The 19,136-nt window shown below is 41.6% G+C and overlaps 1 protein-coding gene across 1 annotated transcript; it reads right to left on the minus strand.

Annotated features, from left to right (window-relative positions):
* Positions 1-15,252: 15,252 nt before the first annotated feature.
* LOC123050863 (histone deacetylase HDT2) lies at positions 15,253-18,304 on the minus strand. The gene is made up of 7 exons (XM_044473591.1): positions 17,552-18,304; positions 17,390-17,482; positions 17,227-17,305; positions 16,467-16,537; positions 16,142-16,340; positions 15,959-16,054; positions 15,253-15,467 (listed from the first exon to the last, which is right to left on the minus strand). Exons 1-7 carry the CDS (start codon positions 17,552-17,554, stop codon positions 15,454-15,456), a joined length of 555 nt encoding a protein of 184 aa, XP_044329526.1. The 5' UTR covers positions 17,555-18,304; the 3' UTR covers positions 15,253-15,453.
* Positions 18,305-19,136: the final 832 nt, after the last annotated feature.

Raw genomic sequence — 19,136 nt, forward strand, 5'->3', positions numbered from 1 at the left:
ATATTTCATCTCAATGCACGGATATAGTTGTTCACGATAGTGCTGGTGTTTCTGATGGCCCTCCGAGCCCTGTAAACCATGTCCCTGTAAAAAAGATTAGGACAACTTGTAGGAAGGTAAAGTCACCTCCTGATGCTCCAGTATGCAGAAGCCCGCGTGTTCTGCCTAGACAATCACATGATGTCGATGGTAAACGGCAAAGTCCTAAAGTCATTCAGAGAGGCAGCTCTGCAAATCTTAATCCTGCTGTTGCAAAAAAGGTGAAGGCAGCTAACCAGGCTGTGTCCAAGGCTAAGGCACCTGTTGATAAGAAAAAGAATGATGTTGTTAAGCGTAAGGAGAAGGTTTTGTCCAAGGGCCAGCAAACTAGAGGTAGCACAAAGAAGCTACCTCGTGCTACTTGCAAATCTGTGCGTTTTGCAAAGGATGATGATTTTGAGCCCGGTGATGGTGATGATGGTGATGAAGAAGGCGACGATGACGAACCTTATGTTTCTGAAGAGGTTTCTGATTCTGGAGATGATATCGGGAAGGTGAATTTTTATTTCATTATTTCTTGTCAAGTGTTTCTTGCATAATATATTCTATACTTCCCTTTGATGTTATGATTGAACTGCCAATTGTGTAGTTACTGTACTTCTTATACTCTTCATTGAAATTTCTTAGTCTAGTTTTTTTTGTAATTTCATTTTTTGTGTATAGTTATTTTTCATCTTTATTAATTTGTGTTATTTTTTAATGTTTTTTAGTATGAGTTTGTGGAGAGGCCTTTCAAGAGGAAGAGAGGCGAGGAAGGTGAGCCTAGCAACAAAGTTGAAAAGGTGGCGAAAAAGCGGTTCAACACCACGATTAGGTGCTCTTTGAAGGAAGTCGCTCTTTGTGTTGCGTTGTTGAAGGAACGTCACCTGAATGTTCTTCATACTGCTGATCTTGTTCATATCAAAGACTTCAAGATCAAATCCAACATTAATCGCCGTCTTGCTTGTTTTCTGATGTATAATATTGATCCTAGGACCATGATCCTTGATCTTGGTGGAAACAAAGTCCTGGAGATCAATGCAAATGTCATTGAGAAGCTTTTTGCACTGCCTAATGGTGACGACTCTCCTCGAAGGCCTTCAGAGGATTATGGTGCTGCTTTGGTGAAGTTAAAGGATGAGCTTAGGATTCCAAGGAATAAAGATATAAAAACTGATGAGCTTCAGAATATTCTGTCGCAGCTTGTCGATGACCCTCTTAGGGATGGCCTTGCTCTGAACGTGTTTGGTCTGATTTTGTACAACAAGTTTTTCTGCCCAGGGTATTCTCTGCGTGTGAAGAAGGAGGCGACAATGGTTGAAGACTTTGACATTGTCAAGTTGAAAAACATGCAGATTTGTCAGCTGATTGTTGACGAGATGAGACTTGCTATTGAAGCCTGGAAAGCAGGTGCAGACTGGAGAGCTCTTCCTGGTTGTGTTATTGCGCCTGTTCTAGCTTATTTGGATTGTCTAGACCACCGCTCCATTAACCGTAAAGATAAGAGGTACCCCCGTGCCATCTACATGGATCCTAGGAAGCTTATGAAACTTGTCAATCTGGATATTTTGAAGAAAGGTGGCCCGGACCCTAGATCTTGGATCTTTGGCAAGTTGCCGGTGAGTTCTTTAGTACCATCCTTTGTAGTGCAATTCTTTTAGTTGTAAGTATTATACTTTTTGGTGCTGTCCTTTTTTCTTAATTAGTAATTAATCTTATGTGAAGTTTGGAGGTAGGTATTGTGGTAAGAGGTTAGGGGGTGTTGGGGGGGCGGGGGTCTCCCCCCACATATTTGGCTAACAAAAATACAATATATAAATACTGTCACCACATCTCACTCACACAAATTATTATGTATGCATCTGTTTGTACTGCTTTGCATATATTGTTTGTACTGCTTTAGTGTTCATCTCAGCACACTCACACAAAGTTATTATGTTTTGCATCTGTTCGTACTGCTTTGCATACATTGTTTGTACTGCTTTAGTGTTCATCTCAGCACTTCTTGTTCATTTAGTACTGCTTTATACTTCTTTTTTATACAAATTATTATGTATGCATCTGTTTGTACTGCTTTGCATATATTGTTTGTACTGCTTTAGTGTTCATCTCAGCACACTCACACAAAGTTATTATGTTTTGCATCTGTTCGTACTACTTTGCATACATTGTTTGTACTGCTTTAGTGTTCATCTCAGTACTTCTTGTTCATTTAGTACTGCTTTATACTTGTTTTTTATATTTGTTAGGTTATTATACATTTTATTTTATTTAACTTTTGTCTATTAGTGTATTATTTTGTTGTATAACATTTTTGCACTCTCTTTTTGCAGTGGAAGGGGTGCAACGATATTATCTATTTTGATGAAAGCGTTGAAGTGACTGGTACCAATTATTGTGTGTATCCCAAAAAGAGGAAGTTTGAACCGTCCTCAGGAATTGTTCACGCTAGTAGCCGTAAGTTTGCAGGAAGCAGTAGTGCTGCAGGTGTTTCATCGGAAGGAGTGGGTACTTTGTTTGATTCCACTTTCCAAGAGCTTGATGCTGCAATAGCAAAGGCAGTTCAGTTGTCACTTCAGCTGCCTACCACCACCAGCCGTCTAAGCAGCACTGCTGGAGTTTTGCCCCCTGAGCTTGCATTTAATGAAGATGCTCACAGGATTGTGTTGGATGCTGAGGCTGTCAATCTTGATCATTTGCAGAAATCTTTATCCCAGATCAAGGATGGTTTTGTAATGTACAAGACCATGCAAGATGGTCGCTGCAAGCCTTTCGAAGAGCACGCACAAAAGTATCTCACGGAGATTTCTAAGGGAGATTGTCCTACTTCCGGCGGAGATGCTGGTGCTGCTGCTGCCGGAGTGCATACATGTGCTGGTGGGGAAGGGGAACACATTGATTCTACTGTTCCTCATGTAGATAAGGTGAGATATCTTTTGTACAAGTATGTTTCTGCTTTGCTATGATTTCTTAATTTTGTGTGTTTTTGTTAGGTGAGTACTGGTGGGCCAACATTATCTCAATTTTGTGCCCCTGAGCATCATGTGGCGTCCAGTGTTTCGACGCGAGAAGATCATCATGAAGAGACAGATGTACAACTTACTGGTGATGTTGGAGTTGTGAAGAAACCAGAAGCTGGTGTTGCTGAAGCTGCTCATGAAGATCCAGTTGAAGTTGCCGCCGGTCATAGTGATTCTACTACAGTCACAGCTGCTCTTGAGAAGACATCCGCTACTGTTGATGCTGGCATTGAGCGCGAAGCTGTTCCCGTATCGGATGCACACGAGATCCCATCTGTTGCTGTGCCGGATCTTGTTGTTAAAGCTGCGCCATCTTCTGCAGGCAAAGACATAGGCAAGAACAAATAATGTCCACACCCATCTCTAAGCTTTAAACCTTTTTGCTATTGCGGTGATCTTTGAGTGTGTGATGTATGTTTATGGGAAGTGGGTTTCTTTTGTGAAAAAAATGTACAATATGTGTTTCGGGAAACATTTGTGATACTTGTAATATGTTTATATCGGTGTAATCGATGTTGTGCTTTTGTGTCCTGATGCCTTTTGTGCTTTACATTGTGTATGTATGTTTGTACTACCTTTCCCCTTGTTGAAGGTATATCTGTACTGCTTTTTAGTGCTGTACTTCTTGTTAGCTACAGTAGCTCAACTGACTAGCACATCTTGATTTCACAACTACATTTGCAGTTGTTTCTGTACTGTTTTAGTTCGGCACTGCTTTATATATGTACTTCTTGTGTATCTACAGTAGCTACACTTTTCATTATGTCATGAGGTTCTGTACTTCTCCTAAAGTTGTTTATGTACTTCTTGTTAGCTACAGTAGCTCAACTGACTAGCACATCTTGATTTCAGAACTGCATTTGCAGTTGTTTCTGTACTGTTTTAGTTAGGCACTACTTTATATCTGTACTTCTTGTGTATCTACAGTAGCTACACTTTTCATTATGTCATGAGGTTCTGTACTTCTCCTAAAGTTGTTTATGTACTTCCTCTACCTGTATATTCTGTACTTCTTTTAATGTACTTCTTTTTCTGCAGGTGTTGATTATTTTGATCATTTGATACAAGATGAGGTTAAGATTCCAGATTCTGTTGAAAGGTTTTACAATGCAGTTACTTCTATTGAAGAAAAGGACAAGATTGCGTATGTTTTGTATTCTTATTTCCTCTGTTCTATCTTTTTTCATGCTTTTATAATTTTGTTATTTCACCTGTGTCCTTCTGATTATTATGCGGTACATAATAATTTTCAGTGGAGAAGTTATGTTTGAGAATATCTATTGCAAAGCTACCGTATTGGATATTGCTAGAGCGTTTCGCCCTGATGGCATGCTTGGCACAGAAGTAGCGTCTGTTGGGATCTACATTTTATCAGAGAGGTATAAAGAATCTGAAAAGTTGGTTGTGCCCTACTGGATCACTGTAAGTTTGTTTCTTATATTTTAATCTTTTGCCTATCTTTTTTTGCTTGCTACTTTATTTTTGTGAGCGTACCATTTGTTTATGCTTGCTTTATTTAATATTTTTGTGTAGTCTAAGTTGTATCGTGGAGATATATCTGCTCCCGTGATTAAATGGTTTTCAAAGAGAGTCGGAGACGAGCGTATTGACAAGAAGGATATTGTGAGTAAATTATAATTTTGGTTATCTTTGTGTGTGTGGTTTTGTTTTTTGTGTTTTTTTAGTGACTTTTTGGTATTTTGCCTGTGCTTTATATTGTTTTCGCAGATTGTGTTCCCAACGTTAGATCCTCCTCCTCCCAAAAGGTATCCAGCTGAGTCAGCTCGTATTGGTCACTGGGTGACCATCAGCATAGACATGAAAAGACATTGCTTCCAGTACATTGATTCTCTGTACGACAAGGATGACCAGGATGGGTGGACCATTTTCCTGAAAATGGTGAAGAATGTTAAGATTCTCTGGAGGGCTGTTAGCAATAAAATGGATATCCATCTAAAACCTGATAACATCGACAGTTTTGAGACCAGATATATGAGCACAGAGAAACAAGAAGATGGGTGAGACATGCGCACATTTTTTCTTATCACACACTTCTTTTTGCTAGATGGATAACACCTTTTTTCAATTCATTCACATTAGTGTTTTTTTCCTTTTGTTGTGTATGAAGGTGTTCTTGTGGGTTTTTCATGCTGCCGACTGTTCAGTCGTGGGATGGTAAAGAACTTATGAACTTTGCACATGCTGACATTGCCAACATGAAGAAGACCATGCTTTTTAGTTGGGCTATGTCTGGCCATTTCAATATTGATTTTAACAAGCTGTTCGGCTACCATCCAGGTTAGTATTTACTAGTTTTGTGTTTTGTTCTGATCAGCCTGTTATATAAAATTTTTACCTGCACTTCCAGTTGCATCATTATTGTACTTCTTGTAGCTGTGATATAGCCATCATAGCAGCAGTGTTATCTGTGCATATTTTTGCTACTTTTGTTATGCAAGTTTTGTGCTAGATCACTCTCTTTTATGGTTTCACATGTCTCTCATGATATTTTGTACTTCATTTTTTTATTTTAAATTTCTGTCTTTGTCAATTTAATGCAGGTGAATGTATGAACGTTGGGGATGAAAGCTTTTCACTGTTTGAGACCCAAATGGTTAAGCCTTCTCATGAAGTTATTACTATTAGTAGCCAAGAAGATGTCGAGGTTCTGAAAGAGAAGCCCGTCGTTACGAAAACGCCGTCCAGCAAGAAGAAGCCGGCTATAGAGTCTGATTCAGATTTCGAGAAAATTGCTGTTGGACATGAATCTACTGACACCGATGACTTTGTCAGGCCAATAATAACCACAAGGTCCGGCAGGCTGGCTCATGGTAAGCAAGGGGCAATTTTCCCTGCAAAGAAGAATAAGAAAGCTCCCGGGATCAACTCTGCGAATTTATTGTCCAATGAGCGTGCGCCAAAGAAAGCAAAGAAGTGGAGTCAGCCGGTTGAGCAGCTAAGGCCCGTCGAGTATAGTAATATCCAAAATGCTAGGCTTTTGAAGGATTTCATGCTAAGCAAGCATGCATTTCAGAAGTATAAACTGTGCGTTCTTCTTGATCTTACTAGTTTTGCTAATATTTTAGATGTTTAGTTAATCTTGTGCTATGCAATAGTATATTCTTATTCTTTTCTATTTTTTCTTATTTTTCTTGCTGCCATGTTTTTTGTGCTTTAAAAGCAAGTACCCTGCTTTTGGTTAAACAAGTTTGTACTGAATTCTGATAATGATTCTAGTACTTCTCAAAGTTTTATAATTGAACTTCTTGGTTTTGTATTTTTGTACTTCCCTAATTTCAACCTTTGTACTGCCATGTATTGCTTAAACATGTACTGCCTTCATTAGCTTCTTCAAAATTGTAGATGTAATCATTTTAATAACTTATGTTAATTTAGTTCATTTTATCTTCATTTTTGCCAATTGCAGAACAACTTTTGCTAGGTTCGTTCACGGTGTTGATGACACTGGTTTTGAGGTTGAGACAACTTTCACCGGTGAAGATTTCGTAAGGAATTTTGCTCAATATGGGCAGATCGAAGGCGAGATGATGGACTTTGTCATTTCTAGCTTTAATTCTGATGCAACCATGAGTCATGTTTTTGCTTCTGGGAAGCGTGTACTTTTGAGCTCGTACTTCGTTGCGGTAATGTTTTTGATTCTATTAGCAAGTTTCTCTTATTTTCATGTGTATGTTATTTTTCTTTTTGTATTTTGATGTGTACCCTGTATTTTCTGATCTTAAAGCACTTTTTCTTTGATGTGCAGTATGTTCTTGGACTGGATAATTTGACGAACACCACAAATTTTGATCTCGAGGAAGCAGTTAGGTCGTTCCACAATTTGGTGAAGCCTTCACAAAATCTTTTGTTGGCAGACTTGGTTAGTATAGTTTGTTAAAATTTTCATTTAGGTGTTAGCATGTTCTTTTTTCTGCTTGTTTTTGCAGTGTACACAGTTGTTTTATCTGTATATGTAACTACTTCTTACACATCTGGTTGTTATTTTTAAAAACAGATCTTGCTCCCCAACTGTAAACCTGTTGGTACTTCAAATACTTTCCACCATTCGCTGTACGTTCTGAACAAATCCCGTAAGACATTTGATGTCCTGGAGTCATTAAATTGGCCGACAAGAAGCAGCACTCAAATAACAAGGAGCGAGTTCCACAAACGTGATGTAAAAGAAATTGTGAGTTTATGCTTCTTTACTTTTATGTTTATAATTTTTTCTTGTTCCATTTTGATATTTTAGTAAACAGTTTCTTACACTTCAAGGATTGAGTTCACCTCTGTTTTTACAGGGCAAAAGGTTTGATGCTGTTATGCAAGCTGTTTATGGCAAAGAAGCGTGCAAGAAGAACAATATACCGTGCTGGAGCAAGATTGCAGATAAACCCCACTACTTGATGCCTGCTCAACAGGGAGTTAATGAGTGTGGTATCTATTGCCTCAAGTTTGCGTGCACGTATGATGGGTATCGATGTGTCGAGCATATCAAGAACTACGATGTTTGTCCCTGCAGACTACCCAGTTTTTGTTTTATGAAGCAAAAATATTTTCTTCATATTTGTTTTTTTGCCGCTCATTGTGCTGACATTTTTATTTTTTGTCGCAGGACCGTTCTGAGGACTGGAAGGCTGAGTACATGTTCAGAGTTCTTTTCCATGAGGATAACAAGGTGCCTCTTGAGGACCTTCCGGAGGAAATCCAGTGCCTCTCCCCTACTTCTACGTTGTCAACACAGGGTGAAGAACTGCTGCTGATGTTAACTCAGCTCCCAGCTGAATGATTTGATGACGCACAATATGTAGTGCGACTAGGATATGTGCTAGACAATGTGTCCTTTTTGTAATCTAGATGATCTGTTGTGTGAAGAACTACTTTATTTGTGGGAATATTGTCGCCTTATCAGTATGCAAAACATCTCTGCTGGATGATGTGTATTTAGTGTGAATTATGCTGAAACATTTGGCATCAATTTTTAAATTTATTGAAAATATATTCTTGTACTTCCACTTTTGCTTATTTGTACTTCCTACAGTTGTATTTACTGTACTTCTTTTTCAACACAGATTTTTTACTCAAAATGTATTCTTTATAGCATCATTTTTGTCCTGCAAGCATTTTTTACTGAATAATTCATTTTGTTAAATATAATAGAATATTTTACTTGTTATGGAAGGGGGGGGGTAGGGGGGAGACCCCCCCCCCCCTACAATGTCTTGTACCGAGTGAACTTGCACCCCCATCTGTGTTAGCGCGAGGCCGAGCTGGGTGGGCCTGCGGCGAGCGCTAACGAGGCGCAGGCCCACCCGGTGAGGCCGAGGTAGGAACGAGTCGTAGCAGGCGACGACGCGGCGTGCCGCGACATCGCATGTGGAGGCGAGTCCGTCACACCAGAGCCTCACCATCTATCTTAGGGGTGTGTGTGTGTGTGGGGGGGGGGGGTTGGTAGGTGGGTGTGGTTAGGCACCATTTTATATATGTTTCTAAAAGGAAGGCAAGCAGAAATGATACAGAAACATTTTTACTATATGCGAAGTCAGGGCGTATAGTCACTGGTGTAGTACCTTGATTTTTTAAAGTACTTTTATTTTTCAAAATTATAGAACTGATGTCATAATTGTATATGTACTTCCTTTAGTGTTACGTTTGTACTTCTTTATCTATGTATTCTGTACTTCTTTGAAACTTGTTGTTTGTTAAAATAATACTTGCAAAGTCTGTATATATATATGTATTTACAATGTCAATGTATTTGTTTATATATAATTGCAAAGTTTGTTAAATCTATGGGTTTTATAGAACCAGATCAATTTTCAATGTCAATGTATTTGTTTATATATCAGTCATGACTCACATTAGCACATTACCATATAACTTTTTACAGCAATATAACAAGTAAATTGTACTCATCCATCCAAATCAGCATATTTTTAAGTCTGAAATTGGTTTGCACAGTAGCTGTAGTATATATCATCTATGTTCTGAGAGTAACATACAACCCATGCAGCAATATGACAAGTTAATATATTATACAAGCTAATCAACATTTCTTTAATCTAGAGCTACTCCTTGTTGGTGTTTGTTTTGGCGCTTGATTATTGCTGTTGTATCTTGCTTTTTTTGGGTGGGGGAGGTGGTGTTCGTTCTTCCTCTTCTTCGGTGTCCTCTTCATCAATATCATTGTCTTCATCATCATCCTCTTCTTCTCCTTCCTATTCATATTCTTCTTCTTCTTCTTCTTCTTCTTCTTCTTCTTCTTCTTCTTCTTCTTCTTCTTCTTCTTCTTCTTCTTCTTCTTCTTCTTCTTCTTCTTCTTCATCTTCATCATCATCATCATCTTCTGCAGTGGACATATTATTCTTCTTCTTAGATGTCTGATTTTTTTTCTTTGCTATCTCCAAAGCAGCTTTGATCACTGGACAGCTTAGAATGTTGTGCCCTGACCCAATTTGCTTGCATCCCTGGCATATCCTTTTACTTTTTTTATTCAGTTGTTTCTTTTCATCTTTGGGAAATTTTGTTGGACACGACCTCGCATTGTGCCCTGACCCAATCTCGCCGCACATACCACATTTCTTCTTCCCTGTTTCAGTTTTGTCATCTGTTTTTAGGACTGCTTCTTCCAGCTTCATTTTCTTTCCAGCCACCGATGGTCTCGATTCAGCTGTGTTCTTATACCTGCTTCCCTTAGTTTTTGATATTGGTGGAGGTAAGATAGCCTTAGTTACAGATTGAGCATTGCATCCAGTACTAGGCATGTCATCATCGTCATGCGATGTTCTCGGCATCTCTGTTGATAAGTCAGGCTCAAACTGGTTTATATCTGGTGGAGTGCATGCATCACCATCATCATCATCAGCTGCTGTTGATGAACCCACTGCTTCAACCCTGTTTAACACTTCTAGCAGGCCAGCTTTCGATGTTACGTGCTGGTCGTCTGACTTGCCTCCTGTTCTCACAATTTTCAAAGCTATTTGGAGAAGTTCATTTTGTTGATGCAGGAACGAAGACCCGTCAAATGATTCAGTCTTGTAGTCTCTCCTGTCAAATGTTTCCCTTGCCTTCGCTCTCGTAGTGTACCTCTTTAGTATGTAGATATCAGGTACACTCTTCACTCTCAGGTGCTCGAGCATTGCAATTATGTGCACGCAGAACAGACCTAGGAGCAGGTAGTTTTTGTGCATGAAAAAACAATTAGTTTTCATCATGAAAAAACCATAAATAGTAAATTCACTTTTTGTATATTTTGGAATTGGACGTGTAAACATTATTTGTGTTCTCTGTCTATATTTACCTGTATGCTCAAACAGCATGCACTCGCAGCTGTATTCCTCGGTCTCAGTGTTCGCAACAACTTTGAACTCATGGTTTGACCATGAGAACGTATCCGTTGGCTCATGGTAGGACACAAGATAATTATGTTTGTCAACTGTAGGATCCTGGCTTGTCTTTATGCGGAAGAGTGTGCTATTTTTAAGTTTCCTCCTGAACTCGGTGAATACGGCTTTTGTATAGTGCTCACTGAACTGCTTCTCAAAACCGTAATAAGTTCTTGTGTTTGGTTCTGTCTGCAAAATGTTTTAAGCAAGTGTGTCAGTATGGTTGTATGGAAATATCAAGTGCAAGAAGTTGTTGTACTTCTGTAAACTGTAACAACTGTACTTCTCCCCTGTATTATTTCTGTACCTCCCCGAAAACTGTAATCTACCACTTCTTTTTACAAAGACAAAAGAAATTTGAATTGATAGCGTACCATTGATGCCAATGTCTGTGCATTTTCAACTTGCCTCCTTGAAAATATGCAGTTGTTTACTTGCTCAGCAAATCGGTGCAGGTTTTGGTCCTGTTTGACAAATCCTTTCTTGAGTATGTAGTTCATACTTTCACTTCGTTGAGTCGAAGTCATCCTTGCAGAGAAAACCTCTTTGAAGTAAGCCTATATCCATTCCTTCCTGTCTGCCCACATGTGCAGAATCATGCTGTGATCATCATGAAGCTTGTATTTATCAACTAGCTGGTGCCAAGCTGTCTCAAATTCAGTTGGCATCAGGGGCCAATTTATGATTGCCTCAAACTCAGACTTCAAAGTGGGGTGCAAGTTGTACAAGTATGAAATATGCGAGGTGTACTTGTTTGTTATATGCCATCGGCAAAACTTGTGTAGGGACCTGGTGAAAACTTGTTTTATCGCAGGGGTCATCGAAGGGCACTGGTCTGATTAGAAAATGGAAGGGGCATGGTTAGTGTTATAAATTTAGAACTTCTGATAATATAATGTTTGTATTGCTTGTATAGTAAAATTAGAACTTCTTTTTGCATAATGTCCCTGAACTTTTGGTATTTTCAAATTAAAAACTTCTAAATTACTTGCATAGTTATTTCATATAAAAAACTGCTTCTAGGTAAACTAACTACAATGTCAGTCTATATGTCCACGATCTATATAAATTGGAATGTGTTATACCTGTTAAAATTATTGTAGGTTGCTTCCCATTGTTGCATTCCAAGAAGGTTCTGAATAGCCAAGCAAAAGATTCTTCACATTCATCCCTTACAAGGGCACACGCGAATATTGTTGACTGGAGATGATTGTTTACTCCTACAAATACTCCCAAAGGCATAAGGTACTGATTTGTCTTATAAGTGGTGTCAAATGTCATCGCATCACCAAAATCTTGGTACGCGCCCCTGCAGCTTGCATTAGCCCAGAAGATGTTCTTTATGTGACCAAACTCATCAATCTGGAAGTCGAAGAAGAATTCATTATTTACTGCTTTCATCTCAGCAAAGAATCCCAACAGCTTCTTCACGTCATCGATGCTATCTTCCTTAAGAGTTAAGAAGCTTCCTGCATATTTCAACAACACAAAAGGTTGTACACTGTTCAGTAGCATGTTCTTTCCGAAGCTTTTTTAATGGTCATGAAATCACAAGCTGAAAAGATAGTGTATATCATTTTTGTTGTTACCTGTTGATTAAATCGCGTCCGTGCAACGCCAAGAACTGACCGCCACCGAGGGATCCATATAGGATAGACATAATTGTATGGTGCTGAACATTCTGGAACTGGAGGAACTTAACATAATCCAATATAGTGGGGTCAAATGACTTGTGGGAATGAAGAAACACAAGCATGGAAGGGCTCTGTATTAGTTGGTGGTTGTGCTCAAAATTGATGTCGACAATGACTACTGTATCATCGTGCTCATTCCCCTTTAATCGCAGCTTCGCCTTGCATCCACATCGCTTTGTCGTCTTGTCCCGACACTCAGATTCAGAATCAGAGCTCACGTGCTCCCCTTCACGTGTGCAGTACAGGTATCTATTGAAACCACTCTTCTGTCCAATTCTTGTTCCAAAGCCAACGTGCCTGGCGTATCTATTGTAGAACACTCTGCCTGCTTCGAAGTCCTCGAACACCATCCCCATCTTTGGTACAAGGTAATCTGGGAGGTCAGATTTCTGCAAAATAAATCCAAAATGTACATAAAGATGCCTAAGAAGTGAGTTCCATACAAAACAAACACACATACTTGTACTGCTATGAAAGTACTTTATTGTACTGCCATGTAACAATATTCTTGTACTGCTTTTTATGACACCTTCATGTGAAGAAAACCAGCACAAAAAATGTTTTTTTGTTCCAATCAACTGCACAGTGCCGGCGTGACAAACGTGCCGTCCGTGTGCCAATACAACACTGAGCAGATAGTTGGAACAGCCATTTTTGGGTGTGTTCCCGCACTATGTGTGGTTTTAATGATCCTTATTAGACAAAGAAAAACTGTACAGATGCAATCATTTCTTACTTGTTCATAGTACTGCTTTTCATTTTATATGAGTTACTACATATACAAGTAAAAAGGTACTGCTGTTCAACTACATTTGTACTGCTTTGTAAACAAGAGGTAGTTTGACTATGAAAATGTAGTAATAACATCTGTTTATTATACTCACATGGATATACTTTCGATTCTCCTCTGGACTTATGCAGTCGTCAGGTTGTATCGGACAAGGAGGCGTAACCACTGATTTGTGCAGCAGCGGGTCACGTTTCGGGTGCACCGGCAATTTCTTTGACGTATTGTTGCGCACTAGTTGTTGCTTTGAAGTCGATGAAGGTGGACGTGGAGGCAGCGTATGATCACCCACACCTGGCTGCTTACGACTCGGAGGATGCAAACCTGCTACTCCAGGAACAATTTTAGGGCGGCGATTTGTGGTGTTTCCAGCTGTGTGGCAAGCCGCAGGTACTTTATGCATGTTGAGCGTACTTGTATCAGCATGCGCAGAATCCACATCCACATATGGTGGATGTAAAGCCCCAATCTCAGGAATTTTTGTTCGGCTACTCTGCATGCCTGAAACCTCACGCACAATACGCTCAATACGTGGTGGCACTTGTGGCCCAACACATTTACTTGTATGGCCAGCTTTCGGCAATATTGATGATCCAGAGAAAACGAAACTGCTCGGAGGTTGCGGCGACGGCTCCATGCTGCTAGGATCAGGTGAATATCCAGTGACATAAAAATTTGGCGGATCTTCCATTATGCACCGCAGAGGCACTGCATTCGTGACGTGACGAGAGGAGTAGCATCCAATGGCAAACCATAATCATCAACCTGAAAGTGGTCAGAAAATTGATGAGGAATTGTCAGATTTTCTCATGGCTGTACTGCTTCTGTACCTTAGATGTACTTCTTTGAAATCAAAACCTATACTTCTTTTTTTTGATAACCATGAGCATGAATATAGTGACACAAAACAAGATTTGTAAATTTGTACTTCTTCTCACAGATATTGTTGTACTGCTTTAAAAAATGTAATAGGTATTCAGAATCCAAAATCCAAATGTATTAAGTGTAGTATTGTAGTACAGTTATTATAACAGAATCGCAATTAGTAACCATATATAGCAATGAGTTATAAACATTTTTCTTTTGATTGAGGACCTCACCTCAGTTCGAGCATAGGGATCGACGTTTTCATGTGTAACAACATGTGCAATTGCAGTTGAGTCAGCTGCCCGATTTGGCAAATGAGTCAAACTTTGCTTAAATCTTGGAGACGTTCTCGTATTCTTCATTTCATTGGTAATTTTTCTTGACCAAGTAGGCGCTTTTGCTGCACGGGGTGGCATGATGTCTCGCACTAAACGACAAAACGACAAACTAATTGTCAGAGCTCATCTAAATTGACACAAGGAAGTTTCTCGAAATCGATATTTATAGTTCTCACCTGTAGTGATTTTCTGTGTTGCTCTGCACTGCTGCTTCAAGATATTCTATACTGCTACTCTTCACTACACAGAACCTTTTTGCACTTCCCTAAGCTTGCTAATTCCACAGCTCCAAGCAGCAGCTGCAAAAGATGAGTACCAAATTAGCATAAAGGACACCCTGTACTGCGACTTCAAACTACTCGGTACTTCTCTCAGTGTAATTATGGTACTGCCTCCCTATCAGGAATAATTCTCAGCAGGTACTTCCTCGCTCGCATGCTGTACTGCTCTGTACTTCTACCTAAATATTGTATGTACTTCCCATTACTGCTACCTTTGTACTTCACGTAATTCTCCACTCAGCAGGTCAAAATTTCATTCAATCTCCTCGCCGCCCGCCGGAGTAAAAAGAATGCCACAGAATGCCACGATGAAGAGAAGTACATTTTTACCTGGCACCTCTCGCTGGAGAAGGAGCTCGTGCTTGTGCTCGACGTTGGAACCCGTAATAACCCCGCACCCGTACAAGGTGGTTAACTGGGGCGTCACCGCCGGTCGAGATCTCGTCAATCTCGCGCCGCTCGCTACTCTGTCCTCGCCGCCGGAGGGGAACCAGGGGCAGCCTCACCGTGGGAAGAAGGTGGTTAACCGGGGAGGGAGGTGCGCGCGGCAGGGTGGGATGGCTCACCGGGGGAGGGAGAGGTGCGCGGTGAGGGTGGGATTGCTCGCCGGGGAGGGAAAGGTGCGCGGCGGGGGTGGGATGGCTCACCGGGGAGGGAGAGGTGCGCGCGGCGGGGGTGGGATGGTTCGCCTGGGAGGGAGAGGTGCGCGCGGCGGGGGTGGGATGGTTCGTCGGGAGGGAGAGGACGGGATCGGGGATCTGTTTTCGGGATCCGGGCAGGTGTTGCCTGGTCGGGTGGGTGTCCAATTGAAAACTACCTTATATAGGGGCTTGCATATTGTAGAATATTATTCTACAATCAGTTGTAGAATAGACACCTAGGTGTCCCATATGGGCGTCCTATATATATATTACAAGCATGCCATAGTTCACATCATCCAAGAATTTAGAACAGCTTCAAAAGTACTGCTATGTAGTAGTATATTACAACCAGTACATATTTTTAATCACGCACGAACATATAATTAGCTACAAAGATGAAGCCTTCCCATCATCCAAATTCTTCAGCCTAGAGCTCCTGCAAAAGAGAGGAAGTGATCGTTATTATCACTATCAAGTCAGAATGAAAGAAATATGTTCCAACATAAAACAACTATGAAAAGAATAATGAACAGAATAATAAACAAATACACAAGCAGCTAGGAGTCAATCCTGAAGCATGAGGGCATGGGTAACAGTAACAACCATGAGTAAATATAGCGAATGTTATATTGGTGTACAAAAACTAAATAGCATCAGGCTCTAAGAAGACTCCAAAAACTTGCTTGCTCACAATACAATCATGTTTTTGACGACAAATGCTACTAAAATTTAGGCACAGGTCATATTCTAAGCAGTATCAACACCATGGCAGTAAAAATTAACAGTAGCAGGACAACAAAGTGCAAATGAAGAACAAAGTACATTGGCAAAGAGTCAACTCTCCATTTCCCCTGATGTTCCATTTAAGAGAGATGTGCAAATGAATTAAGGAACCACGAACTAGAAGCAAAGGAGAAATTTGCATACCATTTTCCTTGGTGAGTGCTGGGATGATCTTCTCTTCCTCCTCCTTAGATTCATCCTCGGAATAAAAATCCATCATGGAAGCAGGAGAAAAGGCAGCTCAAGGAAACAAGACTCAAGTAGTATTGTACATAAGACATGTAAATGTGTACTTGACGTAAGAAGAAGAAGACACATTCTTACTACTATAGAAAAGGATATTCATCTCCCTTAGCAGGCTGGATGTCTTGGAATTGTGTGACAGCTCAAACTCCTTCTCAAAGACGAGGTCGAACTGAATCTGAGGGAACTTGTCAGTAGAGAGGGTCCTGATGGCTAACTTCTGGTCGCCGATCTTGACGAACATGGTTGCCTTGTCATCCTTCTTCACTTCACCAAGGGCACCCTGGCATGGAAACGCACACAAGAGGAATAGATCAATAATTACCATGTTTCAATCATCATCAATCAATACTATAATAGGTACGGAAGAGTTAATTGAAATGTTGAGCACAAGGCAGCAGCAACAGACCTGGGAGAGATGGAGAAAGTGCTCGTCATCAGGTGAAACATTGACGGACTGGTTAGGCTTAACCTCAAGGCCTGCACAAAAGTTAAACAAACACAGGAGGAGGGTCAATTACACAACCAATCTCAGTTATTTTTCATTGGGTAAAAAAGGTGGAAATGAAGCATATGTAGTTGAACATGTTTTGAGCAAGCAGAAAGAATTTAATCATGCAAAGATACAGTGATGGATGAAAGCATGTATAGAGAATGTATATTGATTAGAAAAATAAAGGACTTGGGTGGGTGCTGCAAGCAGAATCAAAACAGTTACGTATATCCCTAAGTATTGTTATATGTTAAAAAACTGTCAAACAGGACCTGTTAGGCTACTCCATTGTTTTCCAATTGGTTTCAACAAAGTGCTGTGATGTATGTGTCTTAACTTAACTCCTAAGAAATGTTCACAACCTGAATTAACTACACTTTTTCTCATTCAAAGTGACTATAGAATGTTTCTTATGAATGCATAGCTTAAAGGCGGGGCGGGGCTGAGAATCATCATGCTGAAACTGATACAACCACATCATATCCTTCTAACGTTCCTAGTTCACTCAGAAAACACTTCACCAACAGCACATAATTGCAGTCTGAAAACACAATTCATTCAAAAGGACACAAATCAGTACGCACAAGTGTTGGACCTTCAAATAAGCAGACTTATGCACAAGTGTGGCATAAGTGCATAACAGGATATGTATATATATGTAGAGGAGAGAGATCACCTTGGCAACAATAGATGGTGGGCATCCTGGCCGGATCGGAGCAGCTTGTCCCTGGCCCTCCCCACGGGATGGTACCAAACTGCACACACACCAAGCAAGAGAGCACGCATCAGATCATATGAGAAAATGAACAAAAAATAGAGAAGAGGAGGAGAGGGGTCACCTTGGCAACAGATGAACAAACTTTGGTCCTTTGGCTCTGTCCTCGCCGGATTGAAGCATCTTGTCCTTTGGCCCTCTCCACACACCAAGCAAACTGCAGAAAAAACACGCATCAGATGAGGAAATGAGGAAAAAAACAGAGAAGGGGAGGAGGGATTAATACCATTGTCAGGGTCTTGGAGGAGAGAGGCCTGCGCTGCACCTCCGGCGTGCGGCAGCTTCGTCCGCCATGGCCGCCCGCTGGCTAGGCTTTCGGTCGGGCGCGAGGAGGGGTGTATGTGGAGGCTGGACGCGGCAGGGGACTAGGGGGTTGAAGGAGGAGGGCGCGTAGGCGATGGTGTCGGAGGAGGAGGATTCCTCTGCCGGTGCGTGGCCGCCGCAGCCACGATCGAGTGGATCTGGATCCTCCCTCGCCAGTCGCCAGGGAGAGGAGAAGAGGTTAGGGGCCGCCGGCGGCGTTTGGTGGATTGGGGAATCGAGGCCGAGGGGAGGAAGACGGAAGAGGTGCGGGTCGCCCGCCAATCGCGGCCCCCTCGCGACGACGCTGGTGCCACCGCCACCGGTCGCCCCCCACTTGGACGAGCCCCGCGGGTCGAGGCCCGTGTCGTCGGGGAGCAGCGCGAGGGGCGCGGCCCCGCAGGCGGAGAGGGAGCAATGGCGCAAGCGGGCGGAGGGATCCGAAGGTGGGTGGCGCACGGCCGTGACGTCGTGGGTGCGGCAGGGGACGGGGCGGCGGCGGAGCACGGGGCGCTTGGGTTGGATCTGTGGCGCTAGGGAGGTAGTGGCGCTGTGGAGGTTGGAGGCGGCGGCTAGGGGTTGGAGACGAGGGCACGGTGGCCGTGGGAGGAGGTGGTCGCCGCGGTCGAATGTGTCTAGGGTGTAGGGAGAGGGGAGAAGGAGAGGGTAGGGGCGCCGACTGTGGAGTAGAGGGCGGCGGGGGCGGTGGGGGCGGCGGGTCGTCGATGGTGGCGGTGGGGGGCGGCGGCAGATCGAGATTGGGGAGGGTCAGGCGAGAGGAAGGAGAAGAGAGCGAGGCGAGAAAGAAAGGAGGAGGGGGGTGGATGGAAATGTGCACAAGGACTCAGGAGAGCTAGGGTTTCGACTTAGGTGGGCTTTGGGTGAGGACAGCCGTTGGATCCGGGAGCATCCAACGGTGATCCATCCACGATCCGCGTGAAACACCCACGGACCAGTCAAAATGCAGCACACGCATATGATGTCATGACCATCTAAATTGGTCGTGGTTAACTAAAAAATTGGTCATGGTTGATTAAAAATTCATTTTCCATTTTTCTAGTGCCCAAAATGAGTTTTTTGTAAAGGACCTACCATATATTTATTTCAAGATTGTACCAAATCAATTTTCTAAAATACTAGGACATATTTAATGCAAAATTGACCAAATGGTTGGGTGTAAAAAGTTTTTATACACCTATGGTGAAAAACACAAATTTCGGCCAATTTAGTTGGAAGCGGGTCAAATTTGAACTACACCTGCCTCATAGTTTGCTCTTTATTTTTTTCAAAAATCATTTCTAAGTACATAAGTATCTATTTAATCATAGAAACACAAAAGGTTTTCCAAGATTCAACCACAAGCTAGGAACGGTCATGCCCGCCGTTTTGACCGCATTTTGGAACGGGTATAAAAAATTCAAAAAAAATCAAAAAATTGGAAAACCTTCGCATTGTGTCATTATATGTGACCAAGTTACCAGCAAAAATTATAAACTTGTAATACGGCGATT

The sequence above is a fragment of the Triticum aestivum genome, chromosome 2D, assembly GCF_018294505.1.
Source record: "Triticum aestivum cultivar Chinese Spring chromosome 2D, IWGSC CS RefSeq v2.1, whole genome shotgun sequence".
Taxonomy (NCBI): Eukaryota; Viridiplantae; Streptophyta; class Magnoliopsida; order Poales; family Poaceae; genus Triticum; species Triticum aestivum.

Excerpts from the sequence above, each read along its gene's own strand:
- LOC123050863 (XM_044473591.1), bottom strand. Across the intron at positions 16,341-16,466 it reads ACTTTCTCCATCTCTCCCAG|GGTGCCCTTGGTGAAGTGAA; the intron begins GTCTGTTGCTGC and ends TTTCCATGCCAG. Across the intron at positions 16,055-16,141 it reads GATGAATATCCTTTTCTATA|CTGCCTTTTCTCCTGCTTCC; the intron begins GTAGTAAGAATG and ends TGTTTCCTTGAG.